The sequence below is a fragment of the Rhineura floridana genome, chromosome 11, assembly GCF_030035675.1.
Source record: "Rhineura floridana isolate rRhiFlo1 chromosome 11, rRhiFlo1.hap2, whole genome shotgun sequence".
NCBI classification, from domain to species: domain Eukaryota; kingdom Metazoa; phylum Chordata; class Lepidosauria; order Squamata; family Rhineuridae; genus Rhineura; species Rhineura floridana.
In genome coordinates this window covers 70791855-70807692 of record NC_084490.1, presented here as the reverse complement: position 1 = coordinate 70807692, position 15838 = coordinate 70791855, and the positions used below count along the sequence as shown (strand labels likewise).

Genomic DNA, 15838 nt, shown 5'->3' with positions numbered 1-15838 from the left:
GGATCAGGCTAACCCACCCCAGATCAATTCAGGGGGTGGGGCTAATGTGTAATTAGGTTTTTTAATCCTATTTAAACATATGGTTGGAATGGGGAGGGGAAACAAGGAGACACTGTCTCCTCCCCCTCTGGTAAGAGCAGGGGTTTTTGGTCCTATGGGGTGCTGCTCCTTCATGAGTAACCTGCACCCTGCAGGATGGAATTCTCCACTTATCAGTGGATTCCATCAGGCAGGGTGCTGCTTCAGGGAGTGCGGCATTGGGCAAGTGGCTGGTTGGGAAGGAGAGGCAGGATGGAAAAGCCAGCACCCTGCAGAGAAAGGCATCCCCCACACACACTCCTGCCTCCTCCTGGGAGGACACCCAGCTCTCAGGAAGGTATCTGTCTTTTCATGGTTTTTCTTCTTCGCGCCTGCAATTTTCCTTCCTCTCCTTCTTACCTGATATCCCACCCCCGGCAGCTCTGGATCACTTTGGGCTACCTGACCTGTGTCAATTGAGGGTTGTTGCAACTTCACTTGAGTGACACTTGGATTCCCCCTGAATTGGCTTGGTTCATTTCAGCAGATGAAAGTGGATAGCATTCAAAACCAGAAAAAAGAAAAAAGGGGGGAACCCCAAGATGCTAGAAAAATATATTTTATTCAATAGCCCAACACGTTTCAGTCACTATGTAAAGGCCTTCATCAGGGGCTGTAAATTTAATAAAATAGCAGGGACAAACTGCATTAATAAACATATACATTAAAACCATACATGATAAATCTCTATAGAAAATTTTTTGTACTTACAATAGCTGGTGTATAATATTTTTCTGTGCACAAAATTGCTACCAATTCAACCACTACAAGAAAGAGTTCATTGGGTGTATTCATATACATCCTCCCAGGGGTCATATCAACGGTGAGCCCACTCAAAGAATGGAAAATTGATACCACCTGAGGCAAAACAATGTAGGAGGGATCCTGGATATTTTTCCTTTTTCACAAGAGAGGAAGCAATTCTAAACTCTCATCGTTTTAAGATCCAGAATCCATGCTATTTCCCTCCTTACTAGGGTATGGCTTCTCTCCCCACTTTTTCTAAAACCCAAAACTTGAAATCAGCAACAGAGTGATGACATCTAATAAAATGTTCAACAAGGAGGGGGACAAGTCTCTTGTTGTTGATGTTACTGAGGTGTTCCCCTATACGTCTTTGACAATCCTAGATGTTTGTCCTATGCATAGTTTCTTACATCTGCACTGGATTGCATAAACGACATTGGCAGTGTTGCACGTGGAAAAATGATTAAGTATATTTTTTGTGATTGCTGGGATTAACAAACTATCTTGCATGTGAATCTGTTACCTGTTGTCTTGCACATGTGGCTTGATTTCCCCACGAACTGAGATTGACACCACAAAACAGGGCAAGTTGTAAAATTTGATGCCTCCTTAGGAACTGCCACAACCATAGCACCAAGATAATTCTGAAGGTGAGCAACTTCATCCTTGAAGTGCAGGGCTCTGCAGACATATAAGAGCAGGACTCCAAGGGGCCCAGTGGTGTAACCTTCATGGACAACAGCCTCTGGACAGCCCTGAAGAGTTCACTGGGTGGCTGTTTGAGGATGCAGTGGAGACCACAAAGTACACCTTCTTTGCTGTCATCACTGCCACATGGTAGGTGCAATTATGCACTCTAACATGTTCAGTTGGCCTTCAAGTGAGATATTCTCTACCTGAGTTCGAGTCATCATCCAGACTATTTCATTGCCTACAAGCCCCTAGAGTATCAGGTGCTCCACAGTGGCAGAGAGGGCACTCAGGAGCTATCGTGTCTACAGCCACTATTTCAGTCTCACAATTTCACAGCAAGATAAGGGCCTTGCCAGTTGTATCCACTGGAAACCCCCCCCCCGAGTATTCAGGAATCCATCAGATTCCATAAAACTCTGGGGCAGATCATCCAAATAGGTCCAGCATCCCTTCAGGAGGAATGCGTCACCACAAGCCCCAACTTCACTAGGAAGTGGTCCAACTCCATGCTATTATTGGAGCACCAGCCATGCCATCTGGAGCAAAGACCAAATTGAAGATATGTCCCACTCGGTGTGTCGGATCGATGACAACTCATGAGAGCTACATGATTATCATGGAGGCTATAAAGTCCTCAGAAATTCCAGAGGCAGCCTCTATTATATGTCAGAGACCACCTCCACCAGCTCAGTCAGGGATACTGCTGGACAGGGGGGTAGGCAGTATACCAGCAGTACCCCCAGTCTGCCTCCTTGGTCCAATGCCAGAAGCCCAACTCCAAGGCAGCATGGTTTCCTAATGACAGAGACAGATGTCCTATGGACTACAGTAACATCCCCTCAACCAGGCCTGGTGCTGCAGAGAGTACTCAGACAGACAAAGCTAAATGAGATCTGGTCCACCCAGCTCATCTACCCAGGTTTCAGTACTACATGCCATGTCAGCTCCCTCTCCACAATCACACAGTGAATGAATGAGGTTTTATTTCAAGTTGACCTGACATTAAGCAGCAGCAGCACCAGAGCAGGTAGCTTGCTGGAAGAGCAACCAGGCACAACGGGACCAATACAGGAATCAGAGAGGGGACACACTGCAACCATCTATGACCACATCTCCCAAGAGGACCCATCCTGCCACCTAAACATATCCCTCCTCCCCTAACGCTGTTACACCTAGACACATCCCGGCACATCCCATCAAGATTCCAACAGTTGCACTCACCCACTCAAATTCACACACATCCTCACAGCACAGGGTTAGGTGTTAAAGTAATTTTTATAGCAGCCACAGGATGGGTAGGAAAGAGTAGAGAATCTTCTCAAACCTCTCTCTGCAGTGAAGGGTCAAGTCTGTAAAGATGTTTTTTGCAGCCATGTTAAAAGGCAAGCAGGGCATTCCAGACGGGATTGCCAACCCTGCTTTGATTATGGATATTTTTGCAGAGGATCCCTACTCAAGCCTTACCAACAGCACAATCCTAACCATATCTACTCAGAAGTAAGTCCTGTTGAGTTGTATGAGGCTAGTCTCTTAGTAAGTGTGTTTAGAATTCCAGCTTTCAGGGGCATCCATCTTTACTTCTGAGTGCTCCCATCTAACATCTCCACAACACTAGGCTCCCTTCTTCCTACAATGGCCTTCTTGTGACTGGCCTGGTCTGGCCTGGCCTGAGGGCACTTAAACCTTTCTTGCCATAGGCTAGATTTCCCTACCCAGGCTCCCTAAGCGAGTGAGAAGGAATTATCCCATCACTTCAGCTTTACCGGGGAACACCCTCATTTAGCTTTCTATCTTAATTTCCAGTCAGAGAAAATTTTTTGTTCAAGTGGTTTGCTCCAAGCAGCTGTGGTTGATGCTTAATGTCTCATGCTTAATGGTAGGGCCCACTCCCGTGACACCGCTAGGGCCTGCCTCTGAAATATCAGGAGTTGGGATGCTTCTGACCTAGCAAACCTACCTGACGTTCATCAAACATTGTGCTCTGGGTGTTTCAGGTTGAGCACATACATCTTTTGAAGTTGTACTGATGCCACTTGCCCTTCTTCTGGATAAAATAACTTGCTGTTCTGCTTTATGAGGGACTGCACCAAGACCGCAAAGAGAAAAAACATACTGACCACCTTAACTGTATTTCTTTGAATGCTTATCTGTGTAGTGACATAACCTGCACTACTGGTGTTTCCAGTAAACATCTCTTTCTCTGGTGGTTTCTTCTTATTATTTTATTATTATTTGTTTCATTTATAGACCGCCCATAGCAAGTGGCTCTCTGGGCGGTGTATATAGAGGTACTGAGCAGAAAGGCAGTGACAACACCTGTTTTAGCATGCATCCTGAGAGCTTTGGGTGGGCCTCCTACCAAAAATCTTTGTTGGCTAAACTCAGTGAGAGGTGCATGTAGAATCTTTATTGGCTAATTCTAGAAGATTCTAAATTTAGTTCTGTATAGGCACAGAAACCACACGTGTGACTGCTAAGATGACCACCTGAAGAACCATATAGTTACAGCTAAGCACCCTAGTTTTTTTTGTAAATGAGGCATTTCATGATTTATTATTACAATTCAGTTATATTATTTTAACATTATTCATATAAATTAGATTATTGGTTTAGATTATTTATATACCTTTTAACAAAAGATTGACAAAATATTTTACACAGTAAGTTTGGGCAAAATTAAAACATCCTAAAACACCTTCTCAAGTTTTATTTTTTTAACTACAGTTTCATATACTCTTCTTTGAAACCTATAGGCTTCACTGGGCAAAGAATGCCAGCAGGTCCAGGCTCTTAGAACTCTCAATGGAAGAGGCTGTTGGAGGTTATATAAAATGCTGTTTCCCCAGCTGTCATGTTGCTGTTGTTGTCTTTCTGGAATATCAGTGACCACATGGCAATAACCCACCAGTCCTGGAAGTGAGTTACCAATCTCTAAAACCGAAGTAATGTATGTTGTTAGTGTCCAAAGAGAGCACGCATGTCACCTGGGCAGATGGTGTCAACTGCTCTTTTCAGGCATGTATGTGTCAAATCAATTTTCTACTTTTTTTTTTCTTTTTCAGACGAAGAATGAAGGCTCGTGCTCCCCCTCCACCAAACCAAACTCCCAGTTCCTGTAAAGTTAATAATGAACATAAATTAACTACGGACCTGGGAATGCTGACTGATAAAGGCATGATAAATATGAAGGAAAATCTGATTAACAGGACAGTGGATTTTACTGTAGTTTTTCCAGATGGAGAAGAACAGAAAAATACTGTGCATGGGAGGTAAGGATTTCAGACATTTGGAACAAATTGTGGTTCTAATCTCTGCGCATTAAAAATATTTTTACGAGGAAGGTGTAGATAGAAGCGTTTAGGTGTTCTTTCTCTCCCCTCCTAACATCAGTATGTGATGTTAGATTATGAGCTCCTGCTTTGTGTCCCCAGATTCTTAGCCTGTCTTTCATCCAGCATGGAAAGGGAAGCTAGCTGCCTCTGTGGCATTAGCTATTCCTGCTTTTGAAGGCCAGGCCTGCACAACCTATACCAGTGATTCCCAGCCTAAGGACTGGGACCCCTAGGGGGCTGCGAAGTAATCCAGGGGGCTGCAAACAGTAAAGAAATTATTTTTTAAAAAACGTCTTCACTCCCTGAATGCTGTCTACTCCCCACTGCTGCTGCAGATGACACCTCCCCCTTGCTCCAAACGAAAGGGGAGGATTTTGCTGAAGCACCAGAGCATCTTTCAGGTGTGTTGCGGGCAGGCGCCTGCCTATAAAACATGTGGCAGACACTGAAGGAGGCTGAGGGCAGGAAGAAGAGGGAAGGACTGATTCCTGTCTCCTCGCTGCTGCTGCCTGCTGCTCTTCCTCAGAACGAGAGAAGAGGGCTTTTCGTGAAGCAAAAGAAGCAATGCTGCATGGAAAGACTGCTTTCCCCCTTCCTTCCTGGCAGCCAGCCTGCCTGCCTTTCTTGGCTCCTGTTTTGCTGCCCCCACCTTTTAAAAATTATTCTTTTTTGTGAATTATTCTTTTTTGCGAAGTTGTCCATATCTCACCTTTGGCCCAGATGGAGCCAAGGCGCAGTGAGGAAGCTCAGGACTTGCTTGCCCCACATCTCTGAGGCTAAATGTGTGTGCCAGCATCCCCCCTTTTTTCCACCTGTCCTCCAGTCTCTCTCTCCAAGATTTTGTGGAAGTTGAGGGCTTTCCCCCTCCCATGTGCCCAAATGCATGCTTGCAGGAGGGACAGGTATGTTTGTGTGTGTGTGTGTGCTGATCTGGCATCTGCTCCACTCTTGTTCCCCAAGTGCACACTAACCAAGTCATCAGTTCTGATGATCATCCCAAGGCCTAAAAGTTCTAAGCCCCCTCCTCAATCCATCTACCCTTTTGTCCTCACAATATAGCACCCCCACCACCATCACAAGTTGCTTCTTCATTATTATTATTATTATTATTATCATCATTATCATTATCATCATCATCATCATCATCATCAAAAAAGGTCAGTAGGTTGGCTGAGGCTGGGGTCCATACACAGCAGCTGAAATGTATTTATTTATTTATTTATTTGTATTCCACCTTTTCTCCAAGTGGCTCAAGATGGTGCATATGGTTTCTCCCCTCTTTCCATTTTATCCCTACCTCAACCCTGTGAGATAGGTCAGGCTGAGAGACTGTGGGCTTATCCACATGGGAGCATAACTTCATGCTAAAGATGCTGTTTTTACCTCTGTTTTCTGTTTACATCGTCTACAGTAAGGGATCAATGCCAGATGCAAACACAGTGTTTTCTAGTCACACTTGAGGGGAAGCATCAATCACACAGTTTCCTAAAGACTACACCCTCTAATTTAACATCTCCACTTCCTATTTACCTGGCAACCGAGCATGCTCAGTTTGTCCTACCAGTAAGTTTCATTTTAAAACAACAACAACCCGGAAGTGCGATTATTTCTATTTTCACTGGTACAAAACAGACGAAATACAAATCTTTGTTTGAGCAGAGTTATGCTTTTGTGCACAAGTTCCAGTGAGTACTATTAGAAAAAAGCCAATACTACTATTACTATTACTATTACTACTACTACTACTAATAATAATAATAGTAATAGGGTGGGGCTTGAAATGGTTTAGTGGTTTCAGTGGTGGAGGGCATTGTGCTGGCAAGCAGTACCTTACCTTTTTAAAGAAACCACACCATTGTTTTACTGTGGGGGAAAATATAGTTTTGGCTCCAGGTAAAAACCAGGAAGCAAAAAGAGGGCATTGTTACAAGAGTAAGTGCCCCGTAAACAATTAAACAATTCCAGAGCTCCAAATCACTGTTTGTTTTCAGCAACTTTTGGTGCAGCTTTAGGTTAGTTTAGTGTACTCCCTCCCAACTGAGGGTGTTTCAAATGTGTAAAGGGAGAAATATCCCAGTGCCTCATTCTATTGGTGTGGGGCTTGGTTTGCTTTGTCCGGGTGTGTTGACTCAATTCCTTCCCATTTTTCAAGCAAGAGAGCTCTTTTTCATCAGGAGATCTTTGTTTAAAGTATTGGAGAAAACTGTTTCTCTTTTTAATGCCTCCCACATGAACATTCTTTGTTTATTGACCTAAGTTATTTGCAATACAGATTTTTGTCTGTATTGGAAATTATTCATGTATTCTTTCTGGAGATGTGGAGGCACGGTAGAACATAAAAGTGAAGAAAACAAAGCTGTACAGGCTAAAGTTTAAATTAGGCTTTAGATCTGTATTGTGCCAGATTAATATGCATGATAGGCCATGTAATGAAGTATGCTTTGGGGCCCCACATCTCTCCAATCCAAATGCCACATTCTCTTGTTTGCACTTAGACAGTGGCTATAACTCACTCTGCCCATGATCACTGAAACTGACCCGACAAGAGCCCACCAACAAAACCTACCTGAACCAGTTATCCTTGTATGCCTCTGATAGAATTGGGAACAGACAGACCCACTCAATATCTTTCACATAGTGCACATCTACTGTAGTAGTGTTTTGTACTTGTTGAAGTATTCAAACACTTTTCAAGGATGTAGAAGAGGTTACAGTGGTCACATCTGGAGAATAAATGACCGTGACTAAGTCAGCCTTCTCAAGAAGAGGATGCAGCTAATGCACTTGCCACACTAATAAAAAATGCTCCTAGTCACTTCCACTGAATCATCTAGAAGTAGCATTGTATCAAGAACCACCCCCAATGTCAAACGCAGGGGTGAACAGAAGCGAGCCACTAATTAACAGATACCAGCCACAGGCCACAACATAAATCTGCCAGGCAGAGTGTTACCGTTTGGGAAGTGCTGAAGGAGAATGCAGAGAGTTGGGTCCTTAAGGTAGTCAATGTTCATAAACCAAGATATTCCAATCAGGCAGGGCAAGGTCCAAGGGTACGGGTCAACAGGAGAGCTGGAGTAATGTCTGCCGTGAGGCTTGACGTTGACTCTAGTAAGGAGTCTCGCTTTCTTTCCAGTCTTTTATATTCTGCATTCTGGCCCAGATGCTTACAATCAGCATGTGTTCTTGCGAGCTCTTCTGCTCCTTAATCGCGCTGAATGCCTTTGTTGCTGCAACACCTGTTGGCGTCTTCTCTCTGCTGGGGAAAGGGCAGCCTCCTGGTTGCTTCCTGACTCTGCCAGGTGGGCTCCCTCAGGGGCTTGTCCCTGATCTGGCAGCAGGTCCTGGGCTGTCTCCCTGCTTGTCCTCCTGGGTCTGTGCTCTCCCATTCCTTTTCCTCCTTGGATGAGTCATCTGAGGGGGGCATGACACTATCCCCTGCCCCAAGGCCCTCCTTCCCCCGACATTCCGGCCCTGGTTTGACTGGGTAATGAAGGTGGAACCGGCGGACCAGACGGGGGGCATGCATCTGAGACTCATCTTTCCAGGATCTTTTGTCCAGGCCATACCCCTTCCAGTCTATCAGATACTGGAGCTGGCCCCGATGTCTGCAGGAGTTCAGGATCCGGGACACTTCAAACTCCTCCTCCCCATCGACATTGATGGGGGGTGGAGGCCGCAGCTGAGCACTCAAAGGGTGAGGTGGGTGTACCAGACTGAGCAACGACCACTGGAACACCGGATGGACATGCAAGGATGCCGGGAACTTAAATTGGAAAGCCACCGGGTTGATCTGGTGGGTGATCAGGAAGGAGCCAATGTGTCATGCATCTAGTTTCCAGGTCGGCCCTTGGGGCTGCAAGTACATGGTGGAGAGCCACACCCAGTCCCCTACTTTCAATGGAGGGCCAGGCTGGCCATGATGGTCCGCAAAGCATTTGTATGCTTCCTTTGCCTAGTCTAATTGGTTTTTCAGGACTGCCTGGATGGCCTGTAATTCTTGCAGCTTGAGATCTGCTGCCGGGACTGGCGAGTGAGGCTAGATTGATGATAACCTTAAGTCGCAAAGAAGGGGGTTTGTTGTATGGATGAATGCAGAGAGTTGTTATATGCAAATTGTGCCAGAGGCAGCAGATCCACCCAGTTGTCCTGCTGGAAGCTGGCATTGCATCGCAAGTATTGCTCCACCGTAGCATTTGTGCGTTCCTTCTGACCATCTGTTTGAGGATGATGGGCTAAGGACAAATGGAGCTGGACATCTAGGGTTCGAAACAGGGCTTGTCAAAATCGGGAGATGAACTGGACTCCTCAGTCTGATATCAGATGATCTGGAAGGCCATGCAGACGGAATACCTGGGCAAGAAACACCCGAGTGGTCTTGGGAGTTGAGCGAAGTCCAGTACATGGGAGGAAGTGGGCCATCTTAGTAAACAGGTCTACCACTACCATGATAGTAGTCATTCCCCTGGAGGCAGGCAAATCCATGATGAAATCCAGGGAGACCGATCTCCAGGATCCTGGGGGAGTCAGGAGTGGAAGCAGGGGCCCTAGTGGCTTCTCGGGGCGGCTCTTTGCCTGCTGGCAGGTATTGCAGGTGGCTACGTAGTCCTTGATGTCCGCATGGACTCGGGGCCACCAGAACTGTCGCAACACTAGGTGGAGGGTCTTGTACATCCCAAAGTGCCCAGCTGGCCGGCTGTCATGTTACAGGCAAAGCACTTCTCCTCTTAGGACCCCCGGGGGCATGTATAACTGGTTCCGGTGGCACAAGGTGCCATGGTGTAGCGAGAGTGGACTGTCAGTGGCTGGAGTTCCTGATGCAAGCTCTTGCAGGTGTTTCTGCGCATACGGGTCCTTCTGCTGGTGTTCTCTTACCTGGTCCAGTAGGGACTGGAGTTGCTGGGTTTTCTGGATGTAGGATGGGGTGCAGGGGAACCTGGCTTGACTCAGTCTGGTATTCTGGTTTGCGGGAGAGCGCATCCCCTTGTTTGTTCTGATGCCCAGGAAAGTAGGAGACGGTGAAATTGAACCGGGAAGAGAAAAGGGACCACCAGATCTGGCGCTGATTTAACCGTCGGGCAGTCTGCAAGTACTCCAGGTTCCGATGATCAGTCTGTACTTGCACCGGATGACGTGCCCCTTCTAGATGATGGTGCCATGTCTCGAAAGCCACCTTGATTGCAAGCAGCTCTTTTTCCCAAATAGTATAATTTTTCTCTGAGGAGTTGAGTTTCTGGGAATGAAACCTACATGGGAGCAGAGTGTGTTCCTTGTTTACTGGCTGCAGCAGTACCACCATTACGGCTTTGTCTGATGCATCGGCTTCCACAATGAAGGACCTAGCAGGGTCGGGCTGCTGAAGGATGGGTTCCAAGGTAAAGGCTTCCTTGAGGCAGTGAAATGCCTGCTGAGCTGCATCAGTCTAATGGAACTTATCTTTAGACCAGAGCAGATCTGAAATGCTCCCCTTGCTCTCTTCGCGGCTGCCGCTATCTTTCTTCTCGGACTCTGACGCCTGCTGGGTGTGCCGTTTGGGGTTGCCGCCCGGCTCCCGTTGTTGTCTCTTGTCATCTTTCTCGGTGCTGCGGGTGGTGAGAGGAGGGTGGCTGTGTGTGCGTCGCTGCTTCCTGCATCTCTTGTGGCTGTTGTTCGCGTGCTTACACGCTGCTTGCTCCGCTTCCCTTGGTCCGTTTGAGGCGCGTTGTGAGGACCCCCTAGGACGAAGATCGAAGAAGACGAAGGGAGACGCCGTCACTGTCGTCGTCGTCTGTTGGAGGGTGGAGATGTGCGATTTGGATGTGATTGTGCTGCTGTTTTTTCTCTGGACTGTTTACCATCAATACTTCCCTGGTCAGGCTGTAATAGTCTGGCTGGTGTGGTGCTTTGCAGGACTGAGCCCTGGCTGCCTGCCAGCTACAACTAATCTTCTCCACCTGCTTGTTGGGAAGGGACATCATTATTATCCGAGGGGGAAGAGTTGTGACTGTTGCTAGATACTGCTGCTATCGTTCTTTGGTTGTTATCACCACCCCAACTCTTATCTTTGGGAGAAGAGATACTAACAGGGCTCTGTTAGCACGTGTCTACAGTTTTGTTCTGTGGAAGTGTGTTGGTGTGGTGTGTGATGAGAGTGTGTGTGTATGTGAATTGCATGTACATCTAAGGTTTATACTATGCCTGGGTGAGAGGTTTCAGGGCTGTGTGGGGAGATCTGAGGGGGCCCCAATAGACGTGGTGACGGGCAGAGGGAGATATGGCGTTGCGAGGAAGTCAGGCCAGGTTAGGGGAACTCGGCCCAAGCAGCTAACGACTGTGCCTTGTTCCGGTCTTCCTCGCACCCAAGGGTTTTGTGGTTGCCCTATCAGTCAGCCCTCAGATCTACGGATGCTGCTCTTAAATGCCAGGTCGGTTCAAAATAAAATCTCCCTCATCCACAATTTAATTTAATTACAGAGACCTGGGTGGGTGAGCAGGGAGGAGTTGGCCTCTCCCAGCTGTGCCCACCGGGGTATCTGGTTCAGCATCAGGGTAGACCTGAGGGTCGGGGAGGGGGGGTCGCTGTGGTCTATAGGAATTCCATCTCCCTCACCAAGCACCCTGTCCATGTGGTTACTGGTTTGGAGTGCTTGCACCTTGTGTTGGGCCAACGTGACAGATTGGGACTTCTGTTGGTGTACCGCCCACCCAGCTGCCCAATGGACTCCCTAACTGAGCTGACGGAGGTGGTCTCCGAGGTACTGCTGAGATCCCCTAGACTTTTGGTGCTGGGGGATGTCAACATTCATGCCGAGGCCACCTTGTCTGGGGTGGCTCAGGACTTCATGGCTTCCATGACAACCATGGGGCTGTCTCAGTATGTTGTTGGCCCAACACATATAGCAGGACACACTCTAGATCTAATTTTTGCCACGGGACAGGGGGATGGTGATCTGGATGTGGGGAATTTTACATCGATCCCTTTGTCATGGACAGATCACCACTTGCTGAGGTTTAGACTTACAGTGGCCTCGTCCCTCTGCAAGGGTGGGGGACCCATTAAGATGGTCCGCCCCCAGAGACTAATGATTCCTGAAGATTTTCAAAAGGCTCTGGGGAGTTTTTCCGCTGATAAGGCTGGCGCTCCTGTCGAAGCCCTGGTGGAACTGTGGAATGCAGAAATGACCCGGGCAGTTGACACGATCGCTCCTGTGCGCCCTCTTCGCTGTAGAGCTCATGCAGCTCCATGGTATACCCCGGAGCTGAGAGCGATGAAACAGGAAAGAAGACGGCTTGAGTACAGATGGAGGCGAACTCCTGATGGATGCAATTATACACTGGTGAGTGCCTATACTAAGCTGTACTTGGGCGCAGTGAGGGCGGCAAAGAAGCAATACTTTGCTGCCACTATTAAATCTTCTATCTGTCATCCAGCAGAGCTATTTAAAATTGTCCAAGGGCTATTACATTCCGGCCCTACGGACATCGTGGAGTCATCACAGGCACGCTGCAATGAATTTGCTAGGCATTTCCAGGACAAAATCTCTTGCATCCGCCAGGACTTAGACTCTAATGTTGCAGCAGTTGAATCGAATGAGGTGTCCAGCGCACAGTCTTGTCCTAATTCTTTGGATAAGTTTCAGTTGGTACAGCTTGAGGACGTTGACAAGGTGCTCGGACTGGTGCATGCGACTACTTCTAAATTGGATCCTTGCCCTTCTTGGCTAATAAAAGCTAGCAGGAATGGAACAGCCGGTTGGGCCAGGGCAGTGATTAATGCTTCACTGCGGGAGGGAGTGGTCCCTGGCCTCCTGAAAGAGGCGATGGTGAGACCACTCTTGAAGAAAACGTCCCTGGACCCGAAAAACTTTAACAACTATAGGCCGGTAGCTAATATTCCATTCCTGGGCAAGGTCCTAGAACGAGTAGTTGCCAACCAGCTCCAGACACTTTTGGATGACACCGATTATCTGGACCCATTTCAGTTGGGTTTTAGACCTGGGTTCGGCACGGAGACAGCCTTGGTCGCCCTGTATGATGACCTTTGTCGGGAGGCAGACAGGGCGAGTGCGACCCTGCTGATTCTCCTTGACCTCTCAGTGGCTTTTGATACCATCGACCATGGTATCCTTCTGGGACGACTCACTGATCTGGGAGTGGGCGGTACTGCTTGGCAGTGGTTCCGCTCCTACTTGGTGGGTTGTCTCCAGAGGGTAGTGCTTGGGGAGCATTGCTCGGCACCCTGGGACCTCCAATATGGAGTCCCACAGGGGTTAGTTCTGTCCCCCATGCTTTTTAATATCTATATGAAGCCATTGGGTGCGGTCATCAGGAGTTTTGGAGTGCGTTGCCATCAGTATGCTGATGACACGCAGCTCTATTTCTCCTTTTCATCTTCTTCAGGTGAGCCTGTCGGCGTGCTGAACCGATGTCTAGCTGCAACAATGGACTGGATGAGAGCTAACAAACAGGCTTAATCCAGATAAGACTGAGATGCTGCTGGTGGGTGGTTCTCCTGATGGGATGGGGGATGTTCGACCTGTTCTGGATGGGGTTGCACTCCCCCTGAAGGAACAGGTTCGTAGCTTGGGAGTTCTTTTAGATCCATCCCTGTCACTTGAAGCTCAGATAGCCTCTGTGGCACGGGGTGCTTTCTACCAGCTTCGGCTGGTGGCCCACCTGCGCCCCTATCTGGACAGAGAGAACCTCGCTTCAGTAGTCCATGCGCTGGTAACCTCGAAATTAGATTACTGCAATGCGCTCTACGTGGGGCTGCCTCTGAAGACGGTTCGGAAACTGCAGCTTGTGCAGAATGCAGCGGCCAGATTGTTAACGGGGACCAGACGGTCTGACCATATAACACCGACTCTGGCCCGCCTGCACTGGCTGCCTATTTGTTTCCAGGCCCGGTTCAAAGTGCTGGTTTTGACCTATAAAGCCTTACATGGCATAGGACCACAATACCTGTTGGAAAGCCTCCCCCGTTATGAACCTGCCCATACACTACGTTCATCATCAAAGACCCTCCTCCGAGTTCCTACTCATAGGGAAGCTCGGAGGATGGCAACGCGGAAAAGGGCCTTTTCTGTGGTGGCCCCCGAACTGTGGAACGATCTCCCAGAGGAAATACGCCTGGCGCCATCGTTAATATCTTTTCGGCGCCAGGTTAAAACTTTTCTTTTCACCCAGGCTTTTTAATTATGTTTAGTATACGCTGACATTGTTTTAATTTTTAATAATTTTTAACTTTTTATATGTTTTATATTGATGCATGTCTTGTACTTTGCTATTTCTTGCCTTGTGAACCGCCCAGAGAGGTTCGGCTATGGGGCGGTCTATAAGTTTAATGAAATAAATAAATAAATAAATGGGCACATGTAGAACAGAGAAGTGAGAGATGAACTGGCGGTAGTAATTGGTGAAGCCCAATAAGCGTTGCATGTCTTTGACGCAGCATGGGGGCTGCCATTGTAGTATGGTCTCTACCTTTGCTGGGTCCATCTGAATACCAGAGGGGGAGATCCGGTGGCCTAGGAAGATGACAGTGGTTAGATCAAATTCACACTTTTTAAACTTGGTGAACAAGTGGTGTTACCTCAGACTCTGCAACACAGCTCAGACATGTTGCTTGTATTCTTGGGGGTTTGGGGAGTAGATGAGCATGTCGACCAGGTAAATCACTAGGAAGCGGTCAAGGAAGTCCCGGAAGACATCATTCATAAAATGCTGGAAGACCACTGGAGCATTACATAGACCTAATGGCATCACGGTATACTTGAAATGCCCGTATCTGGTATGGAAGGCTGTCTTCCATTCATTCCCTCCCAAATGTGCACAAGGTTGTAGGCCCCCCGCAGACCCAAATTTGTAAAGATTCGTGCCTCATGTAACTGCTCCAGGAGTTCTGGGATCAGAGGCAAAGTGTACCGGTTCCAAACAGTGATCCGGTAAGGGCCCGGTAATCATTGCAAAGCTGGAGCTCTTCACACTTCTTCTTTACAAACAACACCGGGGCAGCAGCTAGCGAAGTAGAAGATTGGGTAAAACCTCAGTGCAGGTTCTTATCAATGAACTCCTGTAGGGTTGCCAATTCAGGTTCTGATAAGGAATAAATCCTCCCCACGGGAATCTTGGCCCCAGGTATCAAGTCGATCTGGTAGTCATATGGGTGATGAGATGGCAGCCGTTCTGCCTTCCGCTTCCCAAACACCTCCCGGAACTCCCTGTACTTGTTCGGCAGTTTGTCCAGTTCGGGGCCCTCTTCTGAGGTACTCATGGCCCACTGCGTCTGGATCTGACAAGTCATTCGGCACAGTGGGGAAGGGAAGAATATCTGGCCCATTGACCATTGAATGCACAGATCGTGTTGCTTGAGCCACACCAAACCAAGCACTAACAGGAAGTGGGGGACCGCCGCCAGGTAAAATTGGATTTGTTCCTGGTGTCCTGCCAAAGTCATCTCTAAAGGCGTGGTCTCCTGCACCACTTGTCCTGAGGTCAGGAGCCACCCATTAATGGTTTCCACCAGTACAGGCTGGGTGGTAGGCTGTCGTGGGACATGGCGCAGGGTGGCAAAGGAAATGTCCATAAAACTGCTAGTGGAGCCTGAATCCAGTATGGCTTCCACTTGTAGGATTCCCTGTTCAGGGATCTTCAGGGTGACCAGCACAGTCAGGTGCTGGGCCGGGGGAGGGCTAGGTTGACAGGCCCTCTTGACGGTGGCATCACCCTGGTCTAGGGGCCTGTTGTGGCCGGGGTGCTGCCATTTCCTGTTGTGCTGGTGGTGGGCTCTTGACTGGACACTGTGCTGCAAAATGGCTCGGGGCCCCACAGTACAGACAGAGGCCACATTGCCTATGCTGCTGCTTCTCCTCCAGGGAAAGACGTGGTTGAGGCCTGCCCAGCTGCATGGGCTTCTCGAATGGTGTGGAGACAGGGCCTCTGTGGCCTGGCCGGAGGTGGGCTGAGGCTCGCCTGCTTTCCAATCTCCAGTCAATCTGGAGGCACAAGCG

General features: G+C 48.1%; 1 protein-coding gene across 8 annotated transcripts in view; it reads left to right on the top strand.

Annotated features, from left to right (window-relative positions):
• COBL (cordon-bleu WH2 repeat protein) overlaps positions 1 to 15838 on the top strand; it is a 267077-nt gene that overhangs the window by 68582 nt on the left and 182657 nt on the right. For 6 of the 8 annotated variants that reach the window (XM_061590022.1, XM_061590024.1, XM_061590021.1 and 3 more), the window contains 2 exons: positions 4272 to 4434; positions 4581 to 4787. In XM_061590022.1, coding sequence (XP_061446006.1) covers positions 4370 to 4434; positions 4581 to 4787 — 272 coding nt within the window. In that variant the 5' untranslated portion in view covers positions 4272 to 4369. The remainder of the gene's footprint in view (positions 1 to 4271; positions 4435 to 4580; positions 4788 to 15838) is intronic. The other 2 variants (XM_061590027.1, XM_061590025.1) reach the window with 1 other exon arrangement.